This window comes from Loxodonta africana, chromosome 4 (assembly GCF_030014295.1).
Source record: "Loxodonta africana isolate mLoxAfr1 chromosome 4, mLoxAfr1.hap2, whole genome shotgun sequence".
NCBI lineage: Eukaryota > Metazoa > Chordata > Mammalia > Proboscidea > Elephantidae > Loxodonta > Loxodonta africana.
The window spans coordinates 178,563,156-178,588,513 of NC_087345.1; the positions used below are offsets into that span (position 1 = coordinate 178,563,156).

Consider the following 25,358-nt stretch of genomic DNA (forward strand, 5'->3'; position numbering starts at 1 on the left):
GTTTCATCCCTACATTCCATCTAAGAATTTTAAGGTTTTGGTTTTCACATTTAGATCCTTGATGCATTCGGAATTGTTTTTTGTGTATGGTGTGAGGGTTGGATCCTGATTTGTTCTTCTGCATGTGGGAATCGAATTACCCCAGCACCATGTATTGAATAGGCTCTTCCTTCCCCATTAGATGAGTTTAACACCATTGTTGAAAATCACTTGACCACAGGTGTATGAATTTATTTCTGGTCTCTCAAGTCTATATGAATCTTATACCAGTATCAGGCTGTTTTGATTCCTGTGGCTTTATAGTATGGTTTGAAGTCAGGAAATATAAATTCTCCTACTTTATTCTTTTTTGAGATTGCTTCAGCTGTTCAGGGCTCTGTGTCTTTCCATATAATTTGAGGATTGGCTTTTCCATTTCTGTTTAGAAGGCCATTGGAATTTTAATGGGGTTTGCATTGAATTTCTAGTTAGGTTTTTATCCATGCCACTCTGCTGATACCACTCTAATCAGGGTCACCTCATATTGCTATATCCAGTGGATAATTTTCAACCTCACTTGTTAGTCTCCCTTTTGATAACCCAATGCAATTGACCATCTGTCCATTAAACATTTTCTGTTTTTCTTTTGTTTTCTTGCTTCCTCACTCGCTATTGCTTTTCAGCTTTGTTTCCTGGATCATTCTCCTCCTCCTAACTGTTTCAGTGCTCTTAGCCTCAGCCTTCTTATTTTCTTCTCACACTTGTTCCCTAGGTGATCTCATTCAGCACCCAGGGCTTTAAAAACTGTCTGGGTGCTGCCGACTCCCAGCTTGACATACTAGCTCTGAGTGTTTTCCTTGTAACTACAGATTTCTCCATTTAACTATGTATTCAGTCTGTACTTGAATGTCTATGGACATCTCAAACCTGGATGTTCCCATAACTTGCTCCTTTCATTGTATTCCACATCTCAGGAAATGTCACCATCATTCACCCAGTCATTTAGACCAGAAACCTTTAAATCACCCATGAACTCCTGTCTTTTTCTCATATTCCATATCCCGCCTATCAGGAAATCCTGACACTTTGTTCAAAATATGTTCTGATTCACCCTGTTACTGCCTCCGTAGTCCAGGCTACCTTGGACTTCTACAGACACCTCCTGTCTGCCTTCCTCCTTACATGTCTTTCCTCTGTATCATGTCCTTCACGCAGCAGGCAGAGTGGTCCTTTTCAAAGCATAAGTTAGATTGTATCACATCTTTGCTCAAAACGGTCTGGTGGTTTGCCATCACACATAGGATAAAACCCAGAGTTTTCTGCATAGTCTACCAGGTTTTGCATTAGCTAAATTTCTGACTTCCTCTTCTAGCACTTCCACTTTACCCCACCTACCTGTCGCCATCACTGTGCTCCAGGCACACTGTCACCTTCACTGCCTCGGGAGCATGCCACGTATACTCCCTTCTTAGGGCCTGTACAGTTGTTCCTTCTACCTGGAATGCTGTTTCCCTCAATATTTGCATGGCTTACTCCCTTACTTTCTTTTGGTCCTGACGTAAGTTGTCATCAGAGCCCTTCTCTGATAATCCAGTATAAAATAGCATCCCCCATGCCTGTATTCTTAGTTTGCTTTATTTTTCTTCATAACATTCATTACCACCTGACTATGTGTGTGTGTCTGCGTGTGGTATGTGTGTGTTGACTATATTCCTTGCTATAATACAAGCTCCATGAAGGCAGAGACTCTGTCAGTTTTGTTCACTCCAGCATTCCCATCACCTAGCATATACATGGTCTTACATATACACATATCAGTCAGATATAATGTCACCTCATCTGTACCTTACCAGCACCCAGCCTGGTGCCTGGCACATTTAAGCAACTGATACATTTTTGTTGAATACAGATAGTCGCCAACTTACGACAGAGTCCATTCTGATGACTCCATCATAAGTCCATTCTGATGTAAGTCAAATACCTCTTTTTTTTTTTTTTGGTTTTCATTTTTACTGCTTTTTATTATCAGTATCTTTATAAATCCAACCTTTCTTTGTTTTTGTGGGTTGGAAAAATGACATATAAACTTACAGGTATGATGACATTAGCGAATTATGGGCTGTAACGTTGTATGTGGCACATGTTAATGATAAGATGTACCAAAAAAAAAAAAAAAGGACAGTAGTGTGCTTCCTTATAACTCGAATATGTCACAAATCACAAATGAACGTATTTCCTTAAATGGCTGAAACCTAGACTGGGAAGTCCATTATGTTTTCATTTTATCCTTGGCTTTTGACAAAAGACTTCATTGGTATTATAGGAAAACAGAGTAAACTTGTATCTGTTATTATAACAATAGAATTATAAGTATATTTTAAACAGGCTTCCAAGAATTGAAACATTTCTATTTTTTTAAATGTGATATATTGACTTTCAGTTATATTTTTTTAAAGTTTTATGTTACAGTTTACTACTAAGTGGTAAAAACTTGAAATATTGAAAAATCATTCTATTTACCATTTGCCATCTTACTGGTTACCTGCAATGAATTATAGTTCATTTGATCTCATAGTGGCCTTAATTTTTTTTCTTTTGTTTTACCCTGAGTTTTAGCCAAGTAGATAATTATAAATTTGATCAACATTCATTGAGCACCAGTTATGTCCCAGTTTTGGTCATAATGATGAATAAGTTCTAGAAAGGTAAATAAGAGACATCTGATCATGTAGCCATGCCAGAAAAAGACTTAAGATCCCCAGAATATTTCTTTCTCTTTGGATCTTATCTTTAGCAACAAATATCTGGAGAAGATGAAGTCGAGTTTTCTGATAAAGATGAACCTGATGTAGATGGAGATGTTTCCAGTGATTGCCCTACCATCCGAGTTCCCCTGACATCTCTAAAAAGCCACCAGGGAGTGGTCATAGCAGCTGATTGGCTGGTTGGAGGGAAGCAGGCAGTGACAGCCTCCTGGGACAGAACAGCGAATCTATACGACGTGGAAACATCTGAACTTGTACATTCACTGACTGGTACTTTGCTTTAGACACTTAAATTTATTTGATTACTTTTGAGTTATGTTAATGTGTTCATATCTTACATTGCAGATTTTTTCTTGGCCAAAATTATTTTTATACCCCTGATTCTTAGGTTGTAATTTTCAGAGATCCTTTCTAATTAGTAGAACTGTTGGTAGCTAAATATGTTTTATCTTTGTGGGATTTAATTGTAGCATATAGGGGTGGGGTGGAGGAGTTTCTAGATATTTGAAATAGATGGTTGTTACATTAGCTTCCTGTTGCTTTGTAATAATGACCATAAATTTAGTGGCTTAAAACAATACAAATTTAATATCTTAGAGTTTCCGTGGGTCAGTAGTCCCTGTCCAGATTAGCTGACCCTCTCCTCAGGGTCTCACTGGGCTGAAATCAAGGTATTGACCAGGGCTGTGATCTCTTGGCAGTGTTCATTTCCTTGCAGCTGTCTGACTGAGATCTCCATTTTCTTGCTCTCTGTTGGCCAGGGATGGCTCTTTGCATCTAGAGGCTGCCTTCAGGTTTCCCATGGCTGCTCTCAAGGCATTTCACTACTTGGCTGTTTGCTGTCTTCTCAGCTGGCAGGAAAGTGGCTCTGCTGCTTTTAATCTATCTGGCTTTGGGAAGGCCTGGACCCTTTTAGGAGCCCTGGTGGCACAGTGGTTAAGAGCTCGGCTGCTAAGCAAAGGGTCAGCGGTTTGAATCCACCAGGCACTCCTTGAAAACCCTGTGGGGCAATTCTAGTCTGCTCTATAGGATTGCTGTGAGTTGGAATCCACTCAACAGCAATGGGTTTGGTTTTGGTTGGATGGTTTTAAGAGCTCAACTGATTAAGTCAGGCCCACCCAGGATAATCTTTCTTTTGATTAACTCAAAGCCAACTGATTTAGGAACCTTAATTACATTAGAAAAATTCTGTTACTATATAATGTAACATGATTACCAGAACCATATCTCATATAAAAGATTCTTCGCAAACTCATGGGAAGGATAGTATTCAACGTGTATACCAGGAAGTAGAATCCTGGGAGCCATCTTAGAATTCCTCCTGCCATAGTTGGTTTTACAGATTTATCAGTAAATGTATTTCCTAACTGAGTCTTAAAGATTGTATTTTACTGAGGGCTCTACAGTATTATATTATAGGAGGTTATTCTGAAAATAAGGAAGTAAGTTGTTCACATACTCAGACTGTGAAAGTGTTTTACCTGACGTTCTATTGGGATCGGAAAATGGATTGCACATATAGGCACCTACTGCTCTTAAATACATGACTGAAAGGACTTCTGGGTTCTGAGGAAAATTGGTTTCTCACACTGTAACTGAACATCCCATTAAATTATTTCTCTTACACTGAATTTTAGCAACAGAGCCCATAAATATTTTTTTTTTCTTGTTTTTAAAAATAGCTTTATTCCAGTTGTGTATATGCGGGTAAATAGTCTTGCATGTCCATTATTCTAAATATTCTTTTTATGTTTGATTGCAGGACATGATCAGGAATTAACACACTGTTGTACACATCCCAACCAGCGACTTGTGGTAACATCATCTCGAGACACAACGTTCCGTCTTTGGGATTTCAGGGATCCTTCAATCCATTCTGTGAATGTTTTTCAGGGCCACACAGAGTAAGCCATGGTTGTTTTAGATTTGGGTGTTTATTCTTAATTATTATTGAGAAAAGTTTTGTGGATTGACATTAAAACTCAGTTTAATCTTTATTCTTCATATTAATTTTCAGCTCCACTGTCTTTCAAAATGACTGTTCTCTTTTTTCCTAAACATTTAGCTTGATTTTTAAGATTTCAAAAAATATAGGAGGTTAAGAGAAAATTCTGATGTTCTCAAGAAATTGGACAGGGACATGGAATGGGACAGAGGGAGAGAGGGGAGATTTAAATGAAGAGAATCAAGAAGCGTTCCAAGGTCTGTAGCATGAGTTCCTACAAGCGTGGTCATGTCATTTATTGAGGGGGAAGGCCAGGACTGTTCACAACCACACTTAACCAAATAATCTTACTGGGATGTTTTTAGTCTAATTTTTGTTGTTATTGGCAGAGCATCCTGAGAGAAGATACACTCCCCACTCAATAAACGTAGACCTCAATGTAGTATGAACCCATCCATGTTGGGATTTCTTTTAGGCAGCTCAAGCATAATCATGTCTAAACAGGACTCTTGTCCTGCTTTGTATCCCCGATGTCTAGAAAAATACCTGGCATGTAATAGCCTGAAGTAAGTATTTTTTTAAATGAATGAATAACTTGCTCATTCTGCTACTCCAAAATAGTTTTCTTTCTTTTCATCATATGACGATGTTAAAAAAAACCAAAAACCATTGTATATGTTTATTATTAAATCTAATTAGATCTAAACATATTTAATCTAATTAAATCTAAGCATTTTTAATATAATCATGTAATAATATGTTTACTATTAAATCTAATACTAAGTTTTAGATTTAGTGTTTCATTGTTATTTAGTAAAACATCCAAAAAGAAAATAGGACAAAGTTTTTTACAAAGATGCTTGAGGTTGGAAACAAGTTAGTACCTTGCACCTGAAGCTCTGCTGAAAGGTTGGCAGAAGGTAACAGCTGACATGTATTGCGATCTCACTGTATGACTGGCTCTGTTCTGAAAGCTTCATGTGTATTAAATTATTTCATCCTAACAGGGTAGACATTTATACTAGCTAGGGTTATAATTGTCCTGTAACAACAAAAAGCAAACAAACCTGTTACTGTTGAGTCAATCCTGACTCATGGTGACCCCACAGGTCGCAGAGTAGAACTGCTTCACAGCGTTTTCTTGGCCATAATCTTTATGGAAACAATTTACCAGGCCTTTCTTCCGAGGAGCCACTGGATGTGTTCAAACCGCCAACCTTTAGCAGCTGATCACAAACAGCTTGTACCACCCAGGCTTCTGAAACGGACAACCCCTAAATTTTCATTTCAACTTTATCACTCACATCACAGTACCATGTGGGCAAGTCAGCCTTCCAAGTGGATGTTCAGGAACCCAAACACTTTCTGTCTGTGGCATTAGGTCCTTCACCGCTTTATCCTGGAAGTGACACTTTGCTGACGTCTGTGGGGAGACGTACTCCCATGACTCCACATAAGGCAAAGGAGACTGGGAAACTTCCCTCTCTGGGTAGTCCCGATAGCAACAACTCTGCGTTGTGGAAGAGCGGTACAAACCATTGATGGTCTGCTAGTGGTTCTTGCTGCAGTAGTTACTGTATCTGTGTTTTTTAGGCCCAGAGAAATTAAGTAACTTGTCTGAGGTCACGGATATTAAAGTAGCTGAACAAGGATTCAGATAGTCTTACTCCTGAGCCTTCTTTTTTTTTTTTTTTCCAAACTTTTTATTTTGAAAACTTGTAAGCCTACATAAAAGTTGAAAGAATAATGTAATGAGCACCCATTTAACCTTCACCTAGATTAATGTTTTGTTTTACCATATTTGTTTTTGTTTTCCTTCTCTCTATATACATACATAAATGTGTGTGTGTGTATGTATACATATACACACACACACATAATCTGTATGTACTTTTGTTTTGCTGAGCCTTTTGAACATAAATTACAGATGTTATGACACTTTGCCTTTTAATGCTTCAGCATGCGTATTTAAGAATGAGGATATTCTTCTAAATAATAACAGTGCCATTATCCACCTAAGAAAGTGAATAAGAACGAACAAATCTGTCTTAGAAGTACAACACAGTGCTCCTTAAAAGCGAGGATGGTGAGACTTCATCTCCTTTACTTTGGGCATGTTATCAGGAGGGACCAGTTCCCTGGAGAGGGACATCATGCTTGGTAAAGTAGAGGGTCAGTGAAAAAGAGGAAGATCCTCAACAAGATGGACTGACACAGTGGCTGCAACAGTGGGCTCAAACGTAGCGTTGATGGTGAAGTTGGCTCAGAACTGGGCAGTGTTTCATTCTGTTGTACATGGGTTGCTATTGATCAGAACTGACTTGCCAGCACCTAACAACAACAACAACATTCAGACTTACCTAATTGTTCCCAAAATGTGTCTGATACTTTTTTTTGTTTTTTAAGAAATCTAGGATTTAATCAGGTTCACTCATTGCATTTAGATAATTTAGATATTGTTTCTTTAGTCCTTTCATTGCATTTAGATAATTTAGGTATTGTTTCTTTAGTCCTTTTTAATCTTGAATAGTCTCTTCTATTTATTTACTTTTCATGATAACTGATTTTTTGTGTGTGTGACGAATCCAAGCCAGCCCTCTTGTAGAATGTCCCACAGTCTGCATGTTTCTTTTTGTTTTCTTATGATTACATTCACGTAAACCTTTTTGCCAGAAGAACATCATAGCTGAATTTGTGTACTTCTCGCATTACATCAGAATGCACAGAATGTCAGGTGGTCCTGCTGTTGCTGATGCTGAGTTGGATTGCTTGGTTAAGGTGATGTCTGCCACATCTCCCCGCTGGGAAGGCACTCTGCTTTGTAACTAGTGAAGTGAAGTGACGCTTTGAGGCCATGTGAATGTCTTACTGCACAGCAGCCTTTCATCTGATGGGTTTAACGTCATTGGTCTTTGCCTGAATTATTACATTGAGAGTTGTGAAAGGGTGATCATTCTAATTCTGTCATTTTCTACATTTATTAGCTGACATTTTTCAATAAAGAGGTTTCCCTTCTTTCTTCTCCCCTTTTCCTTTGTTACTTTCTTTTTTGAGTAGTATGGACTCGTGGACTTGTTTCACTAAGAAGTTCTAGAGTCACCTTGTCCTTTCCCTACCCTGACTGGGAGAAGTGCCAACAGTTTCCACACTAAAATGACTGTACTGCCTACCCTATGCTGGACCAAGCGACGTACAAATATCTCCCTTATGAGAGATTCGAGAATGAGTTTAAGAAGGGAGTTTTGTGCATAGAGAGGAGGGCAGTCTATACTTCTGACATGGTGGAAGCTAGACCTTCCTTTCGAAGACAGAATGCGATCACAGGGAGACGGGTAAGTGTACCAGTGCCGTGCACTAAAATCTTCCCTGCAGATGGACTGACACACCTGGACAGGAGATAAAAGACCTCTAGAAAACCATTGAGGGCTAGGATGGTTGTGTCGTGTCATGGAAGGGAAGCAGAAATAACAAAATGTTATTAGTGGCTACTTTTACTGAGTCCTTAGTATGTGCCAGGCACTGTTCTTAACACATTACATGCTTTAAGTCAATTATTTAATCCTCACGCTGAGTCCAAATGTTATTATCCCTAGTTCACTGACAACTAAAGTGAGGTAGAGAGAGGTTAAGTAATTTGCTGAAGGTTGCCTGGCTCACCAGTGAGGTTTGAATCTAAGGTGTGATTCCAGAGTAGTACTCAGTCACAGAGCTGCAAAACTAAACCATACCCACTGCTGTTGAGTTGATTCCGACTGACAGAGACCCTGCAAGGACAGAGTAGAACTGCCTGTAGGGTTCCCAAGGCTCTAAACTTTGTGGAAGCAGAGTACCACATCTTTCTCCCGCTGAGCAGCTGGTGCGCTCAAACCTCTGGCCTTGCAGGTAGCAGCCCAGCCCTTAACCACTGCACCACCAGGGGTCCTTATTGTCTCTCCTATCAAAAAACAACCAGACGCGTTGCCTCAAGTCGATCCCGACTCATAATTCTCCCTAGGTGTTATTTAAATAAGTTTTTAGTCACGTTCTATTTGCAGTTGCCTAATTTGACTGTCTGAAATTGTTTTGTGGAAAAAGGGCCAAGAATTATTTGTATTACTGGAAGTTGGTGGAAGTGAATGTCTTGGCTTTTAAGTGAATGTTAACAATAGCTTGTTTTCATTTGTCTCCCTTTGATTGTGAAATACAGGGAGCACTGGTATCATTTAAAATATCTATTCGTTCATGGTGTGTTTCTACATCTGATGTATACATAAAATAATTTTTTTTTTTTGAGACACACTTCTGAGGAATATAACTGGTTACAGAGTTCTTATTTTTGAGTGGACCTAAGAATACAATTTTATAGATTTTTTTTGTTGTTTTAAATGGAATCAGGTGTGGGATTAGAGTAAATTTGGAGTTGTGTAAGTTCACATGAGTCCTCTATCTGATCCACATTTTTTAAGAAATAACGTTTGCATTCACTTTAAGGACAAATGAAATTTTTTATGAAAATAGACTATAAGTGCAAGTACCACTCTTACTCATATTATTTATATTTATTTTCTTATTAAAGTTAGCATGAACTAGCAAAGTTTTTGATATGTAGATCCAAAAATAAGTTTCAGAGTCTCCCTTTGGTACTAATCTCCTTGCAGTAAGTATCAGAAAAAAAAAAAAAAAAAAGGAGAAAATTTAACTTTATTTTAAACCTTTCTGAGTGGGTGGGGACTCGTTAGAAGTTGTACTTGCTTGCTGTGCTGAGAGGCAGAGGTTTTCACCCCTCCCTCCACGTCCATGAGTACCACTGAGAAGTAGGTAGACTAGGAAGCGTCTCTGCCACCACTCAGGTCTGTTTTGTGAGGATTCTGCCTATTAAGATTTCTCACTTAACACGTGGAGTATTTTTTAATGATAGTTTTAGGATTTTGTCAGCAGATGGAGCTGCAGACGTCTTTATTTCGTGCAAAATATTCCTCCATGATATTAGATCAGCGGTAAGCTTTTGGAAACATCTTAAATTTAGAAAAGAAGGAAATGAGACTTTTCACAGGGGTTCAGCTGAGGAATCTTCTTAGTAAACAGCTGTTGTTTTTTTGTCTTTGGTATTGGTTCAGAGCCCATTTAACAAATAAAACTGACAGAATTCATTACCTTTGTAAATACATGTAAATACATATGCGCTCAAAGGCTTATCTTTATTAAAACCAAACATGAGTCTAATTCTCAATTAAGCGCAGAGGAATGGCTTAGGTCAGAAGAATGGTTTCAGTTTAATGACTCATCTGTGATGTTCTGAATGCTTAAAAACAAACCCCAGATCATCTCCTGAAAGCCTTTGCCCTCCAAATCTGTGACTCTGACGGACCCTCTATTCTTCTGCAGTAGTCCAAGGACTAGGATTCAGTGGACATCCAGGAACACTGATGCTGGGTTCCAGCTTTGTTTGTTTTCACCTATCCAGGGGGTCCATAACTTTCACCATTTTCTCAAAGGGCTTGTGACCCTCAAAGGATTAACAGTTGTATCTGTTTCCAGCATCTAGCACCGTGTCTGGAACCTTAATAAATAAAATGTTTCCTTGTGTGAATTCATTTTTAAACTGTAATGCTTTTAGGCATACAGCACTGTCTTCTAATCTGCTGACTGTTGGTTTTCCAGGTTAATTTTCTTGAGTCCCCTGAATCCGTTTCTTTTCCTGAATATTAAAAGAAAAACACAGACATGCAGTCCTTTAAAAGTTCGCTGTATTTCACTAGTTGGTATAGCCCTGAAAAGTTGTACGTGAAGTTTAAGTGAACCCCTGCTTAAACGGTGGCAGTGTTTCCTAGACATCTGTAACCATAATAGCCCTTTCTTCCATTGTTCATATTAGCATCATGTGGAACACACTTCAGGACATTTTATCTTAGGGCATATTTTCATTTACAGAAACACAGCATAAATTCTTTAGTAATGGGTATTAGGATCTTTTATGAGTAACTGTCCAGTTAATTTGAATTTCTGTATATTGATTTTTCTTAAAGCAAGATACAGCTGTATGGATTATTGACCCAGTTTTGTGATCCAAATTTTCTAGGAGCTGGGGGAAAGATTTTTTTTTCTTTACCTCTCACAGTTATCACTCTACTTTGACATAAATTCTATGCGTTTTTTTAAGAAGTGGAGTTTGAGATATAATGCTTAATGGTAAGATGGAAAGCTATAGCTGAATGGACCCTTTGAAATGTGTAGAGTCATGCTTTTTGCTGTTGTCCTCGTTAGCTGCCATTGAGTCGGTCTGACTCATAGTGACCCCAATACAACAGAATGAAATGCTTGTCCGGTCCTGCGCCATCTCACGGTCGTGGCTGTTTGAGTTCATTGTTGTAGCCGCTCTGTCAGTCCATCTTCTTGAGGGATTTCTCTTTTTCACTGACTCTCTACCAAGCATGTTGTCCTTTTCCAGGTACTGGTTCCTCCTGATAACATGTCCAAAGACCTAAGATGATGTCTCATTATCTTCACTTCTAAGGAGCATTCTGGCTGTACTTCTTCCAAGACAGATTTATTCTTTCTTCTAGCAGTCCATGGTATATTCAATATTCTTCTCCAACAGCATAATTTAAAGGCATCAATTCTTCTTTGGTCTTCTTTATTCATTGTCAGCATTCGCATGCTGTCTTAGTTATCTAGTGCTGCTATAATAGAAATACTGCAAGTGGGTGGCTTTAACAGAGAGATATTTTCTCATAGTCTAGTAGGCTAGAAGCCCAAATTCAGGGCTTCAGCTCCAGGGGAAGGTTTTCTCTCTCTGTCAGCTCTGGAGGAAGGTCTTTGTCCTCAGTCTTCTCCTGGTCGAGGAGCATCTCTGTGCAGGGACCCCGGGTCCAAGGGACACGCTCTGCTCCCGGCACTGGTTCTTGGCGGTATGAGGTCCCCAACTCTGCTTGCTTTCCTTTCCTTTTATCTCTTGTAAGATAAAAGGTGGTACAGGCCACACCCCAGGGAAACTCTTTCCACATTGAATTAGTTAGGGATGTGACCTTAGCAAGGGTGTTAGATCTCACCCTCATCCTGTTTAACCACAGGCAGAGATTAAGATTTATAACACATAGGAAGATCACAAAATGGAGGACAACCATACAATCATGGCCTAACCAAGTTGACACATGTTTTTAGGGGGACACAGTTCAATCCATTACACATTCATATGTGATTGAAAATACCATGGCTAGGGTCAGGTGCGCCTTGGTTCTCAAAGTAACATCTTTGCTTTTGAACACTTTAAAGAGATCTTTTGCAGAAAATTTGCCCAATGCAATACATCATTTGATTTCTTAACTGCTGCTTCTATGGGCATTGATTGTGGATAAAAGTAAAATAAAATCCTTGACAACTTCAATATTTTCTCCGTTTATCATGATGTTGCTTATTGGTCCAGTTGTGAGGGTTTTTGTTTTCTTTATGTTGAGGTGTAATCCATACTGAAGGCCGTGGTCTTGGACCTTCATCAGTAAGTGCTTCAAGTCCTCTTCACTTTCAGCAAGCAAAGTTGTGTCATCTGCATAACGCAGGTTGTTAATCAGTCTTCTTTCAATCCTGATGCCCCATTCTTCTTCATACAGTCCAGCTTCTTGGATTATATGCTCAGCGTACAGACTGAATAAGCATGGTGAAAGGATACAGTCCCAACAGACACCTTTCCTGATTTTAAACCATGCGGTATTCCCTTGTTCTTTTAGAATAACTGCCTCAGTCTGTGTACAGGTTCTGCATGAGCCCAATTAAGTGTTCTGGAATTCCCATTCTTTGCAGTGTTATAATTTGTTACCAGTCATATGCCTTTGCATAGTCAATAAAACGCAGGTAAACGCCTTTCTCCTATTCTTTGCTTTCAGCCAAGGTCCACCTGACATCATCAGTGATATTCGTCATTCCACGTCCTCTTCTGAATCCAGCTTAAATTTCTGATAGTTTCCTGTGTGTACTGCAGCAACCAGTTTTGGATCATCCCCAGCAAAATTTTACTTGCTTGTGGTATTAATGATATTATTGGATAATTTCTGAATTCTCTTGGATCGCCTTTCTTTGAAATGGGAACAAGTATGGATATCTTCCAGTCAGTTGGCAAGGTAGTAGTCTTCCAAATTTCTCAGCATAAAGGAGTTAGCACCTCCAGCGCTGCGTCCATTTGTTGAAACATCTCAACTGGTATTCCTTCAATTCCTGGAGCCTTGTTTTTCGCCAGTGCCTTCAGTGCAGCTTGGACTTCTTCCTTCAGTACCATTGGTTCCTGGTCATATGCTCCATCTTGAAATGGTTGAATGTCGACCAATTCGTTTTGGTATGACTCTGTGTTCTTTATATCTTCTTTTGATGCTTCCTGTGTTTTTTAATATTTTCCCCCTGGAATCCTTTAGTGTTACAACTTGAGGCTTGAATTTTTTCTCCAGTTCTTTTAGCTTGAGAAATGCTGAGTGTGTTCTTCCCTTTTGATTTTCTATCTCCGGCTCTTTGCACATGTCATTGTAATACTTTACTTTGTCTTCTTGAGTCGACCTTTGAAATCTTCTGTTCAATTCTTTGACATCATCATTTCTTGGTTTTGCTTTAGCTGCTTGACGTTCAAGAATAAGTTTCAGGGTCTCATCTGACGTCCATCTCGGTCTTTTCTTTCTTTCCTGTCTTTTCAATGACCTCTTGCTTTCTTCTTGGATGAAATCCTTGATGTCATTCCACAACTCGTCTGGTTTTCAGTCATCAGTGCTCCACACATCAAATCTGTTCCTGAGATGGTCTCTGAATACAGGTGGGATATGCTCCAGGTTGTACTTTGGCTCTCATTGACTTGTTCTAATTTTCTTCAGTTTCAGTAGTGTGGACTACCTATTAGATAATAGCCAAGACGACAGTACTCATTAGTTCTGCTTAGCAAATAATTTAGGAGGATTCTCACCAAACTAAATGGACCTAATTTACAACCTTATTTTTAGGCATTCAGATAGTAAGTAGAAACAGTTTATTAATAAAAATAGTTTAATTTGGTTAGCAACAGAAAAGGTTTTTCAAAATGTCTAATTTGAAAAAGATGGGGTTATATCTTAAAGGTGATACACTGTGCTCCTTGGGTTTCTTGTAGCATCTTACTCGGTGTTCTAGTTTTTCAAGTAACAGTTGCTGTGGGGAGTACTTTAAAAAATTAAGGCACTGAGTGTCCTTCCGTTACGGGTAATGGAAAAATCTGGAAATGGATAATGGTGATGGTTGCACAACATGATGAACACAGTTAATGTCGCTGAACCGTACACGTGAAGATGTCAAAATGGCAAATGTTTTGTTACGTACATATTTACCACAGTTTTAAAAAATTAAGGCACTATATTTATACAAAAGTACATCTTTACCAGGAAGCAGTTTTAAGTGAATTACATCTGTTACACAAATTTAAAGTTTCTTGAAGAAAAAAGATTTATTTTTAATAAACCCAAACCAAACCCGCTGCCGTTGAGTCGATTCCAACTCATAGCGACCCTCTAGGACAGAGTAGAACTGTCCCATAGAGTTTCCAAGAAGCGCCTGGCGGATTTGAACTGCTGACCTGTTGGTTAGCAGCCGTAGCACTTAACCACTACGCCACCAGGGTTTCCCTATTTTTGATAAATATGTTAAGATTATGAGTTGCAATTTAAAAAGAGGAAAACCAAGAGGTTGTGTTCCAAAAGCCACAGGAAGAGAGTGAATCAAGGAGGGAGGGATCAGCTCCCACACTGAGCTGGCAGGTTGAGTACAGGTAACCCCCACTTTTTGAAAATTCACTTTAGGCCACTTCTTAAAAGACCTACATTACTACCTGTTTTCCCTATCTGAGAGAATCCAAAGGAGATTTTCACTTTTATGAAAAAAGGGGAAAAGCCTAATTAGCCTTCAGCGTTTGTTTTGCAGCTAGCCATTAAAGTGGTGGCTTGCACTCTGAGCAGCAAGAGTGGTGCCAGCACCCCTGGGCATCAGGGCCTTCTGCAGCTCCCTGAGGGTGGAATAAGGGCAGCCCTCTCTGCCCCTGCCCTCCCCGCCCAATGACTCCCACCTTTCCTGGAGCACACCTCTTCCCCACTGCGCTTCTTTTGCTCACGCTTCTCTCTCCAGGCTCCCAGTGGGGCGGGGTCCGAAGTCTCCAGCCTCCTGGGGACTGGTCTCTACCCCCTCCCCCTTGGAGAGGGAGCCCACCGCCCTGGGCACCCCTGAGCTGAGGCCAACCGCTCTTCTCCCCCAGCGTGTGTCACCTGCTGCCTGTCAGGCTCTGGGGGCGGGTGTTGGTAGATCCCAGGTACCTGTGAGGGTGGGGGGAGTGGCTCACTCGGCCCCTCCTTCCTGGCTTCTTCCCAGGCTCTTCACGGCCTCTGTCTTCCCCTTGCCCCCTTTCCACCTAGCCCCACCATTCCGTGGCTGTGGGGGCGGCTCTAGTCCCTTCAGGAAGGAAGGACTAGATGCTGGACACTCTGAGACACAGGAATTGGGAGGGTGGTGACCCAGAGCATAGGCAGGGGCAATTTGCCTGTCCTGGCTGAGCTCCTTTCCTGGAACTACACTCAGCGTCTTGGCATCAAGGTGCCATAGCTTTGACCTTTGTGAGCATCTGTGCTTTATCTCCATTATTTATCATGTCATTCCTGCTTTTACTATATGTTAATGTTATTTTAGGTTTTCTCTGTTATTTGGTATGATTTGGTAGGTTATTTTTTGAGTCTGGGACTGCTCAGAAAATTTCCCCATGTAAATTAACAGCAGTTGCTTCTTTGCTTTATGCCATTTCTGCTTACCAAAGGTTTCGTAGGGATGCTCTATTTTGGGATGGTCGAGGAAACCTACAATTGGAGCACTGAGCAGTGAAGGCAGATTTAAGTGTTGCAGGCTTTGGTGAACTTGACACCTGTTTTTATGGTGGAGTGGTGGGAGCAATACTGGATTGAAATGGGTTTAAGAGCAGGAAAGGAGACAGCAAGTGTGTGGAACTTTTTAAAGGAGTTTTGTTATGGGGGAACACAGAAACGAGATGGTGCTAGTTGGAGAAGTGGGGTCAAGAGGTATTTTTTTTTTTTAAGATGGAGAAGTAGTAGCATGTATGTATGCCAGTGGGAATGATTCAGTGGTGAACATTTGATGATGCCAGGAAAGGGGAGAGAATTGGTGGAGTCCTGTCTTTCATCAGAGAGGATGGAGTGTAGTACAGAGGTAGAGGGCTTGGCTTTAGACAAACCAAAAAACTAAACCAGTTGTGATTGAGTCGATGTGACTCATGACAACCCCATGTGTGTCAGAGTGGTACTGTGTTCCATAGTGTTTTCAGTGATTGATTTTTTGGAAGTAGATTGCCAGACTTTTTTCTGACGTCCCTCTGGGTGGACTTGAGCTTCCAACCTTTTAGTTAGCAGCCAAGTGTGTTAAGCATTTGCACCACCCAAGGACTCCTCTGGCTTTTTAGATAGGACCGCAGGTACTTCATCTCAAGCAACAGACAGGAAGGCTGTATGTAAGTTGGTTGTGTGTGGAACCTTTCTGATGTAGAAAGCTGAGAGTTCAAAGGAGGAGGGGAAGAAGGTGATTGTAGAAGGGAAGGGAAGAGTGAAAGAACCGTGTAGGACTGTGGGGTAGGTTAAGGGCCCATGTGAGGAACATGGTCATGAATTTCAATGGAAGCAGTCAACATGGTTGTGTGTTTTTCTCCAGCTCTGAAGTTCAGCTGTCCAAGGAAGTATAAGCAGTGAGTAAACTGGGAGTTGGATTTAATTAGGTTGTGGCTTTGCCAAGTGAATACAAACAAAGCAGGAAAGGGGCCCAGGGAATTGAGGACATGTGCAGGGGTGTAATTAGAATGATTGCCCATGGAAGTTAAGCTGACCTTGGAATTTAATTTGAATGCGAATGTTAGTTTTTTTTGTTAAGAAAACAATGATACCGCATTTCCTTTTCTATTAGTATTTGTGAATTCCATGGGTCCTTGAGTAATGCAGAGAAGGACAGAGGACAATATAACTTGCAGAATCTTTAGGAAGTTTATTGGCTTTAGTGAGTCATGTATTATAATATCCGAACCTTACCTTAAAGGAGTGGTTCTATGGGTGGCACAAACAGTTAAAAGCGCTCGACTACTAGCTGAAAGGTTGGCAGTTCAGACCCACTCCATGGTGCCTCAGAAGACAGGCCTGGTGATCTGCTTCTAAAAGGTCATAGCCTTGAAAACCATATGGAGCAGTTCTACCCTGCATACATGGAGTCACCATGAGCTGGAATTGACTCAAGGGTAACTAACACCAGCAGCAGCTTAAAGGAGTATATTTTGGTCAAGGTGTAAGTGTAAGAAATAGGCATAAAAAATAAAAACCTTTTCCAATTGCAACATTTTATAATTTTCATCCCCTCTCCATCTCCTTGCTGTAACAACTGTATCTGTTTATATTTTCAGGTGAGTAGAAGCACATGTTTGTACCGGTGCAACCATGAGTTCCCAGTGCAGGGATATTTTGTCTTGTAGATTTCATCCAGTGATCTGATCTCCTGTTGGGTCCTTGGCATACTGAGGCATAATCACCCATCATGTGGGTCATCAGAAGACCAGACACTTACTTAAAATACATGAATTTCATATTCCACATGTTTGAAGAAAAATAAAAATAAGTTATCGCCTGGGTGGTGATAACTAATTCTATACTTTTTAAAAGTAAATTTGACTTCATTCTCCCCTCATCTGCCTGAGTGTGGAACCCCCTGATGCTCCCCTGATGCCAACTGATTATTGTCTTTAAAGCTTCCTGCAGTAAGTAGTCAGATCGAGTGTAGCTGAATTTAAAAATCGTCTGTTCTGAAACGTAGTTACTAAAGTGGTGTGGATTGTGCATCAATGGGAGGCTAGTTATGGCATATATATATATATATGTATATCTAGTATATGTTACTTTTGGTAGACATACACCATTTTGAAGGACATCTTCATGTAATTCTAGAGCTGTAATGGCTGTCAGGTACATGTAGTCCAGTGTTAGTTAAGTGGGGTCAGCCCATTCTCAAGTGTGAGAAACACTTAAAGGTCAACATCCTTATTTTACAAATGAAGGAAAAGATGACTTTCCCAGAAGCCCTGGTGGCACAATGGTTAAAAGCTCGGTTGCTAACAAAAAGGTCTGTAGTTTGAATCTACCAGCTGCTCCTTGAAGACGCTACATGGCAGGCAGTTCTGGTCCATCCCATAAGGTCACTATGAGTCAGAATTGAGTTGACAGCAATGGGTTTGGTTTGGTTTGGGTTGTGTTTTTTTTAATCCATTGAGGCAAGGGTTACCTTTCTTCTACTTTATTTTTTTAATCTGTTTTTATTTGAGAGTAAAAATCTTGTAGTTCTTACTATATTTCTGATTTTAATTCTTCTAAATAGTCTAATGAATAAGGTATCATATTACCTTAAAATATTTCCTTTTGGAAGACAAAAAATAAATGAAACCTTTGAAATTCTCATTTTTATTCACAGTATCAAGTAGCACTGATTGAGACAGTGACCGTTGCTAATTGATAAAACCTGAGGGAGGTCATTGGCCAAATTTAAATTTAATACCTCCCTCTTGGCTTTCTTTACAATTATTGACATAATTACAACTACTCAAAACTTGTTTATAGTTGATGTTCACATTGTTGGTTGAATAAGAATGAAAGAGGATGATCGTATTTTACAGAAGGCAAATCAGAATCTTGGCCTTTGATACTGCAAGAATGAAGTTTTTGTATAAATCTTGTTTAACTTCTTAATTGTTTAAAATCAAGTTGTATTGAACTGAATGTCATCTTTGAATAATCTGTGCAAAAGATTCTTACTAATTCAATTAATAAAAACTTAGGGAAGAAAATTTAGCCAAGTTAATGAAATATACTATTCTGAAGCACTCTTAAAACCACAGTAGTGTTCTAGTAATAGATACAGTTATTAGTAGCTTTGGCATGATTTCAGTCAACGGCACCTTTTTAGCCATTAGAAACTGCACTACATTAAAAACAATTAACTGTTGCCTGTCTTCTCCACCAGAGTGTGAGTATCACAAGGGGAAGGCTTTTATCCTCTCCTCTGTCATTTACTCTCATGTAAAACCAAACCTGGCACATAAAGATGAAGACTTGTTTGATCTGTTAAAAAGTTTAGTTTTTTAAGGATAGCTTGAAAAATGATAGTTGGGAAGGAATCTGGCAATCTAATTGCTTTGTACACAAAGGAAGCAATTCAGACAAGTTTTAAATTGCATTGTGTCATGTTCTTATATGCAAATATATTAGTAAATTCTGGTTTGGCTTGTAGGAATGTATTTTTGTTACTAACTCTAAATAATGATCTGTTTTTAATCTCAAGACCTGTCAGACCATATAGATGTTTTACCTGTACTTTTATATTAACACTAGAACATATGTGAACAGATGACTGGCCCAAGTAATAAAGTAACAATAATAGATTCAGTCATACTCTTTCTAAAGATTAGTTTCTTGTGTGACTTAAAAAGATAAAGCCTGTGTTCTTAGGAAAGGGATACTCCATGCTATCATGTCATTTTGTACTTAAAGAGTGCTTGCTCTTCTGTGAACAAACTATTCTATATTTCAAATATAAAAAATTATTTTGTAGGAAGTTATACATTAAAATAAATGGAAACTCTACAGTCAACTTTTGGTGTGATGCCAGGAAAGCGCACTGTATCAGCATCTCATGGTCCAGCATTTTCCACATCATATATTTTTTTTCTTAGCTGTGAAATTTCAGCAGATTGTTATGCAAAACAGCTTTGTGTCTCTGTGTGACTGGGAAGACAGCTGTTAGTCCTAATGAGGAGTGCTAGCATTACAGTGTTTCTGTTGATTGAGACCCACGGAGGGAGCAGAATGTTCCAGACCAGGCAGTGGTGTGTGGTGAGAAGGTGCCATGCTTGTCAGCTGGTGGTGAGAAGGTGGCATGCTGTCAGCTGGAAGTGTATGCTCGGCTGCTTCCTACGACAAGATAAATGAGTTTTGCTGGAGTTTGGCAGAGCCTGAAGCTTTTCCAGTGAGCAGGAGTAGCACACCAAATTCCCTCTGGGACACATGGTCTAAGGGTACCTTTAAAACTACTGCCTCATTGCCAATTTTTTTTTTCTTTTGATGTCCTACAATACCTGTCAAGATCGTGATTTATTAAAAACCTAATGTCTTTTAGCATTTCATTAACATAGGGTTAGACGGTCTTTTGTTGATACTTTTTTCGTCAATTTAGCAGAATGTTAACTGAAATTTAACTTGGCTGCAACCTCCTACAGACTACAGTCCAAAGAGAAGTCAACAGGCACTTTAAACTTTTGCTTTTCAAAGTTTTTACCAGAGTTTGAAGTTCTTTAAACCTTATAACCTTTGCATTTACGGAATAGCAACAGCTAATTTATCATCAGATCCTTATGTTGTTCTTTATTTTTTTAAACAAAGAGTGTGGATTAATCATTGGGTTTTATAGAGTTACCTCCTGCTCTCCCACTTTGCCCTTTATTACATATGGCCTTGTTCCACTATTATCAAAGGAAGGTAGAGTTGTCTCTTATGTCCCTCTAGATCTAGTATGGAATCCCTGGGTGGTACAAATGGTTGACTTGCTTGGCTGCTAACCAAGGGGCTGGAGGTTCTGGTCCATCCAGCGGTGCCTCAGAAGAAAGCCTGGTGACCTACTTCTGAAAAATCAGCCGTTGAAACCCTCTTGACACACACGGGGTCACTGTGAGTAGGAATAGACGTGAGGGCAGCTGGTGTGTGGTGTAGATCTAGTGTGGTGGTTTTCAACAAGGGCACTTTGGCCACCTGGGACATTTGGCAATGCTTGGAGAGATTTTTGTTATCACAGCTGGGGATTGGGAGGGGTATGCACAGAGAATATTAAGTGTAGAATGTTAATAGTGCTAGGTTGATAAGCCTGCTCTAGTAAATTTTTTTTTTTAATAATAGGTAAAATTGGCAGAGCACTTTAAACTTAGATCTGGATTTGCCCTGGATTTTCCAAACCTGAACAGTTTTTCCTTGTTTTAGACTCTGTATAAGTATTTTGAAAATATTGTGAGAAATAATAAGGTTCTATAGGCAAAATGATTTATGATTTATTTGTCGTAAATTATTTTTATTATGCTTATATATATATAACATAAAATTTGCCATTTTAGCCATGTTTAAGTGTATGTTTTTTTAAAAAAAATAATTTTTATTGAGCTTTAAGTGAACGTTTACAAATCAAGTCAGTCTGTCACATATAAGCTTATACACACCTTACTCCATACTCGCACTTACTCTCCCCCTAATGAGTCAGCCCTTCCAGTCTCTCCTTTCGTGACAATTTTGCCAGTTTCTAACCCTCTCTACCCTCCCATCTCCCCTCCAGACAGGAGATGCCAACACAGTCTCAAGTGTCCACCTGATACAAGTAGCTCACTCTTCATCAGCATCTCTCTCCTACCCATTGTCCAGTCCCATGTCTGATGAGTTGTCTTCGGGAATGGTTCCTGTCCTGGGCCAACAGAAGGTTTGGGGACCATGACCGCCGGGATTCCTCTAGTCTCAGTCAGACCATTAAGTCTGGTCTTTTTATGAGAATTTGGGGTCTGCATCCCACTGATCTCCTGCTCCCTCAGGGGTTCTCTGTTGTGCTCCCTTGTCAGGGCAGGCATCGGTTGTGGCCGGGCACCATCTAGTTCTTCTGGTCTCAGGATGATGTAAGTCTCTGTGGCCCTTTCTGTCTCTTGGGCTCTTAGTTATCGTGTGACCTTGGTGTTCTTCATTCTCCTTTGATCCAGGTGGGTTGAGACCAATTGATGCAAAAAAAAAAGATGGCCGCTTGTTAGCATTTAAGACCTCAGACACCACATTTCAAAGTGGGATGCAGAATGTTTTCATGGTAGAATTATTTTGCCAATTGACTTAGAAGTCCCCTTAAGCCGTAGTCCCCAAACCCCCGCCCTTGCTCCACTGACCTTTGAAGCATTCATTTTATCCCAGAAACTTCTTTGCTTTTGATCCAGTCCGGTTGAGCTGACCTTCCGTGTATTGAGTATTGTCCTTCCCTTCACCTAAAGTAGTTATCTACTAACTAATAAGTAAATAACCCTCTCCCACCCTCCCTCCGTCCCCTCTTCGTAACCACAAAAGTATGTGTTCTTCTCAGTTTATGCTGTATCTCAAGATCTTATAATAGTGGTCTTATACAATATTTGTCCTTTTGCCTCTGACTAATTTCACTCAGCATAATACCTTCCAGGTTCCTCCATGTTAGGAAATGTTTCAGATTCGTCACTGTTCTTTATCGATGCGTAGTAGTCCATTGTGTGAATATACCACAATTTATTTAACCATTGATCTTTTGATGGACACCTTGGTTGCTTCCAGCTTTTTGCTATTGTAAACAGAGCTGCAATAAACATGGGTGTACATATATCTGTTAGTGTATTTCTCTAGGGTATATTCCGAGGAGTGGAATTTCTGGGTTGTATGGTAGTTCTATTTCTAACTTTTTAAGAAAACACCAGATAGATTTCCAAAGTGGTTGTACCATTTTACATCCCCACCAGCAGTGTATAAGAGTTCCAATCTCTCCGCAGCCTCTCCAGCATTTATTATTTTGTGTTTTTTAGATTAATGCCAGCCTTGTTGGAGTGAGATGGAGTCTCATCGTAGTTTTAATTTGCATTTCTCTAATGGCTAATGATCTGGAGCATTTTCTCATGTATCTGTTAGCTGCCTGAATATCTTCTTTAGTGAAGTGCGTGTTCATATCCTTCGCCCACTTCTTGATTGGGTTGTTTGTCTTTTTGTGGTTGAGTTTTAACAGAATCATATAGATTTTAGAGATCAGGCGCTGGTCGGAGATGTCATAGCTGAAAATTCTTTCCCAATCTGTAGGTGGTCTTTTTACTCTTTTGGTGAAGTCTTTAGATGAGCATAGGTGTTTGATTTTTAGGAGCTCCCAGTTATCTGGTTTCTCTTCGTCATTTTCGGTAATGTTTTGTATTCTGTTTATGCCTTGTATTAGGGCTCCTAAGGTTGTCCCTATTTTTTCTTCCATGATCTTTATCGTTTTAGTCTTTATGTTTAGGTCTTTGATCCACTTGCAGTTAGTTTTTGTGCATGGTGTGAGGTATGGGTCCTGTTTCATTTTTTTGCAAATGGATATCCAGTTATGCCAGCACCATTTGTTAAAAAGACTATCTTTTCCCCAATTAACTGACACTGGGCCTTTGTCAAATATCAGCTGCTCATATATGGATGGATTTATATCTGGGTTCTCAATTCTGTTCCATTGGTCTATGTGCCTGTTGTTGTACCAGTACCGGGCTGTTTTGACTACTGTGGCTGTATAATAGCTTCTGAAATCAGGTAGAGTGAGGCCGCCCACTTTCTTCTTCTTTTTCAGTAATGCTTTACTTATCCAAGGCTTCTTTTCCTTCCATATGAAGTTGGTGATTTGTTTATCCATCACATTAAAAAATGACATTGGAATTTGGATCAGAAGTGCATTGTATGTATAGATGGCTTTTGGTAGAATAGACAGTTTTACTATGTTAAGTCTCCCCATCCATGAGCAAGGTATGTTTTTCCACTTAAGTAGGTCCTTTTTAGTTTCTTGTAGTAGTACTTTGTAGTTTTGTTTATATAGGTCTTTTACATCTTTGGTAAGAATTATTCCTAAGTATTTTATCTTCTTGGGGGCTGCTGTGAATGGTGTTGATTTGGTGATTTCCTCTTTGATGTTCTTTTTGTTGATGTAGAGGAATCCAAGTGATTTTTGTATGTTTATTTTATAACCGGAGACTCTTCCAAACTCTTCTATTAGTTTCAGTAGTTTTCTGGAGGATTCCTTAGGGTTTTCTGTGTATAATATCAGGTCATCTGCAAATAGAGATAACTTTACTACCTCCTTGCCAATCCGGATGCCCTTTATTTCTTTGTCTAGCCTAATTGCTCTGGCTAGGACCTCTAGCACAATGTTGAATAAGAGCGGTGATAAAGGGCATCCTTGTCTGGTTCCCGTTCTCAAGGGAAATGCTTTCAGGCTCTCTCCATTTAGAATGATGTTGGCTGTTGGCTTTGTATAGATGCCCTTTATTATGTTGAGGAATTTTCCTTCAATTCCTATTTTGCTGAGAGTTTTTATCATAAATGGGTGTTGGACTTTGTCAAATGCCTTTTCTGCATCAATTGATAAGATCATGTGGTTTTTGTCTTTTGTTTTATTTATATGGTGGATTACATTAATGGTTCTTCTGATATTTAACCAGCCTTGCATACCTGGTATAAATCCCACTTGGTTGTGGTGGATTATTTTTTTGATATGTTGTTGAATTCTATTGGCTAGAATTTTGTTGAGGATTTTTGCATCTATGTTCGTGAGGGATATAGGCCTGTAATTTTCTTTTTTTATGATGTCTTTACCTGGTTTTGGTATCAGGGATATGGTGGCTTCATAGAATGAGTTCGGGAGTATTCCATCCTTTCTATGCTCTGAAATACCTTTAGTAGTAGTGGTGTTAACTCTTCTCTGAAAGTTTGGTAGAACTCTGCAGTAAAGCCATCCGGGCCAGGGCTTTTATTTGTTGGGAGTTTTTTGATTACTGTTTCAATCTCTTTTTTTGTTATGGGTCTATTTAGTTGTTCTACTTCTGATTGTGTTAGTTTAGGTAGGTAGTGTTTTTCCAGGAATTCATCCATTTCTTCTAAGTTTGCAAATTTGTTAGAGTACAATTTTTCATAATAATCTGATATGATTCTTTTAATTTCATTTGGTTCTGTTGTGATGTGGCCCATCTCGTTTCTTATTCGGGTTATTTGTTTCCTTTCCTGTATTTCTTTAGTCAGTCTGGCCAGTGGTTTATCAATTTTGTTAATTTTTTCAAAAAACCAGCTTTTGGCTTTGTTAATTCTTTCAATTGTTTTTCTGTTCTCTAATTCATTTAGTTCAGCTCTAATTTGTATTATTTTTTTTCTTCTGGTGCCTGATGGATTCTTTTGTTGCTCACTTTCTATTTGTTCAGGTTGTAGGGACAGTTCTCTGCTTTTGGCTGTTCCTTCTTTTTGTATGTGTGCATTTATCGATATAAATTGGCCTCTGAGCACTGCTTTTGCTGTGTCCCAGAGGTTTTGATAGGAAGTATTTTCATTCTCGTTGCATTCTATGAATTTCTTTATTCCCTCCTTAATGTCTTCTATAACCCAGTCTTTTTTGAGCAGGTATTGTTCAGTTTCCAAGTGTTTGATTTCTTTTCCCTAATTTTTCTGTTATTGATTTCCACTTTTATGGCTTTGTGGTCTGAGAAGATGCTTCGTAATATTTCGATGTTTTGGATTCTGCAAAGGTTTGTTTTATGACCTAATATGTGGTCTATTCTAGAGAATGTTCCGTGTGCGCTAGAAAAAAAAGTATACTTTGCAGCAGTTGGGTGGAGAGTTCTGTATAAGTCGATGAGGTCAAGTTGGTTGATTGTAGTAATTAGGTCTTCCGTGTCTCTATTGAGCTTCTTACTGGATGTCCTGTCCTTCTCCGAAAGTGGTGTGTTGAAGTCTCCTACTATAATTGTGGAGGTGTCTATCTCACTTTTCAGTTCTGTTAAAATTTGTTTTATGTATCTTGCAGCCCTGTCATTGGGTGCATAAATATTTAATATGGTTATGTCTTCCTGG

The 25,358-nt window shown here is 39.3% G+C and overlaps 1 protein-coding gene across 5 annotated transcripts in view; it reads left to right on the plus strand.

The window, feature by feature from the left end:
- Positions 1-25,358, plus strand: part of WDR37 (WD repeat domain 37) — a 130,162-nt gene that overhangs the window by 79,723 nt on the left and 25,081 nt on the right. For all 5 annotated transcript variants that reach the window (XM_064285076.1, XM_064285075.1, XM_023548751.2 and 2 more), the window contains 2 exons: positions 2,774-3,014; positions 4,507-4,648. In XM_064285076.1, coding sequence (XP_064141146.1) covers positions 2,774-3,014; positions 4,507-4,648 — 383 coding nt within the window. The remainder of the gene's footprint in view (positions 1-2,773; positions 3,015-4,506; positions 4,649-25,358) is intronic.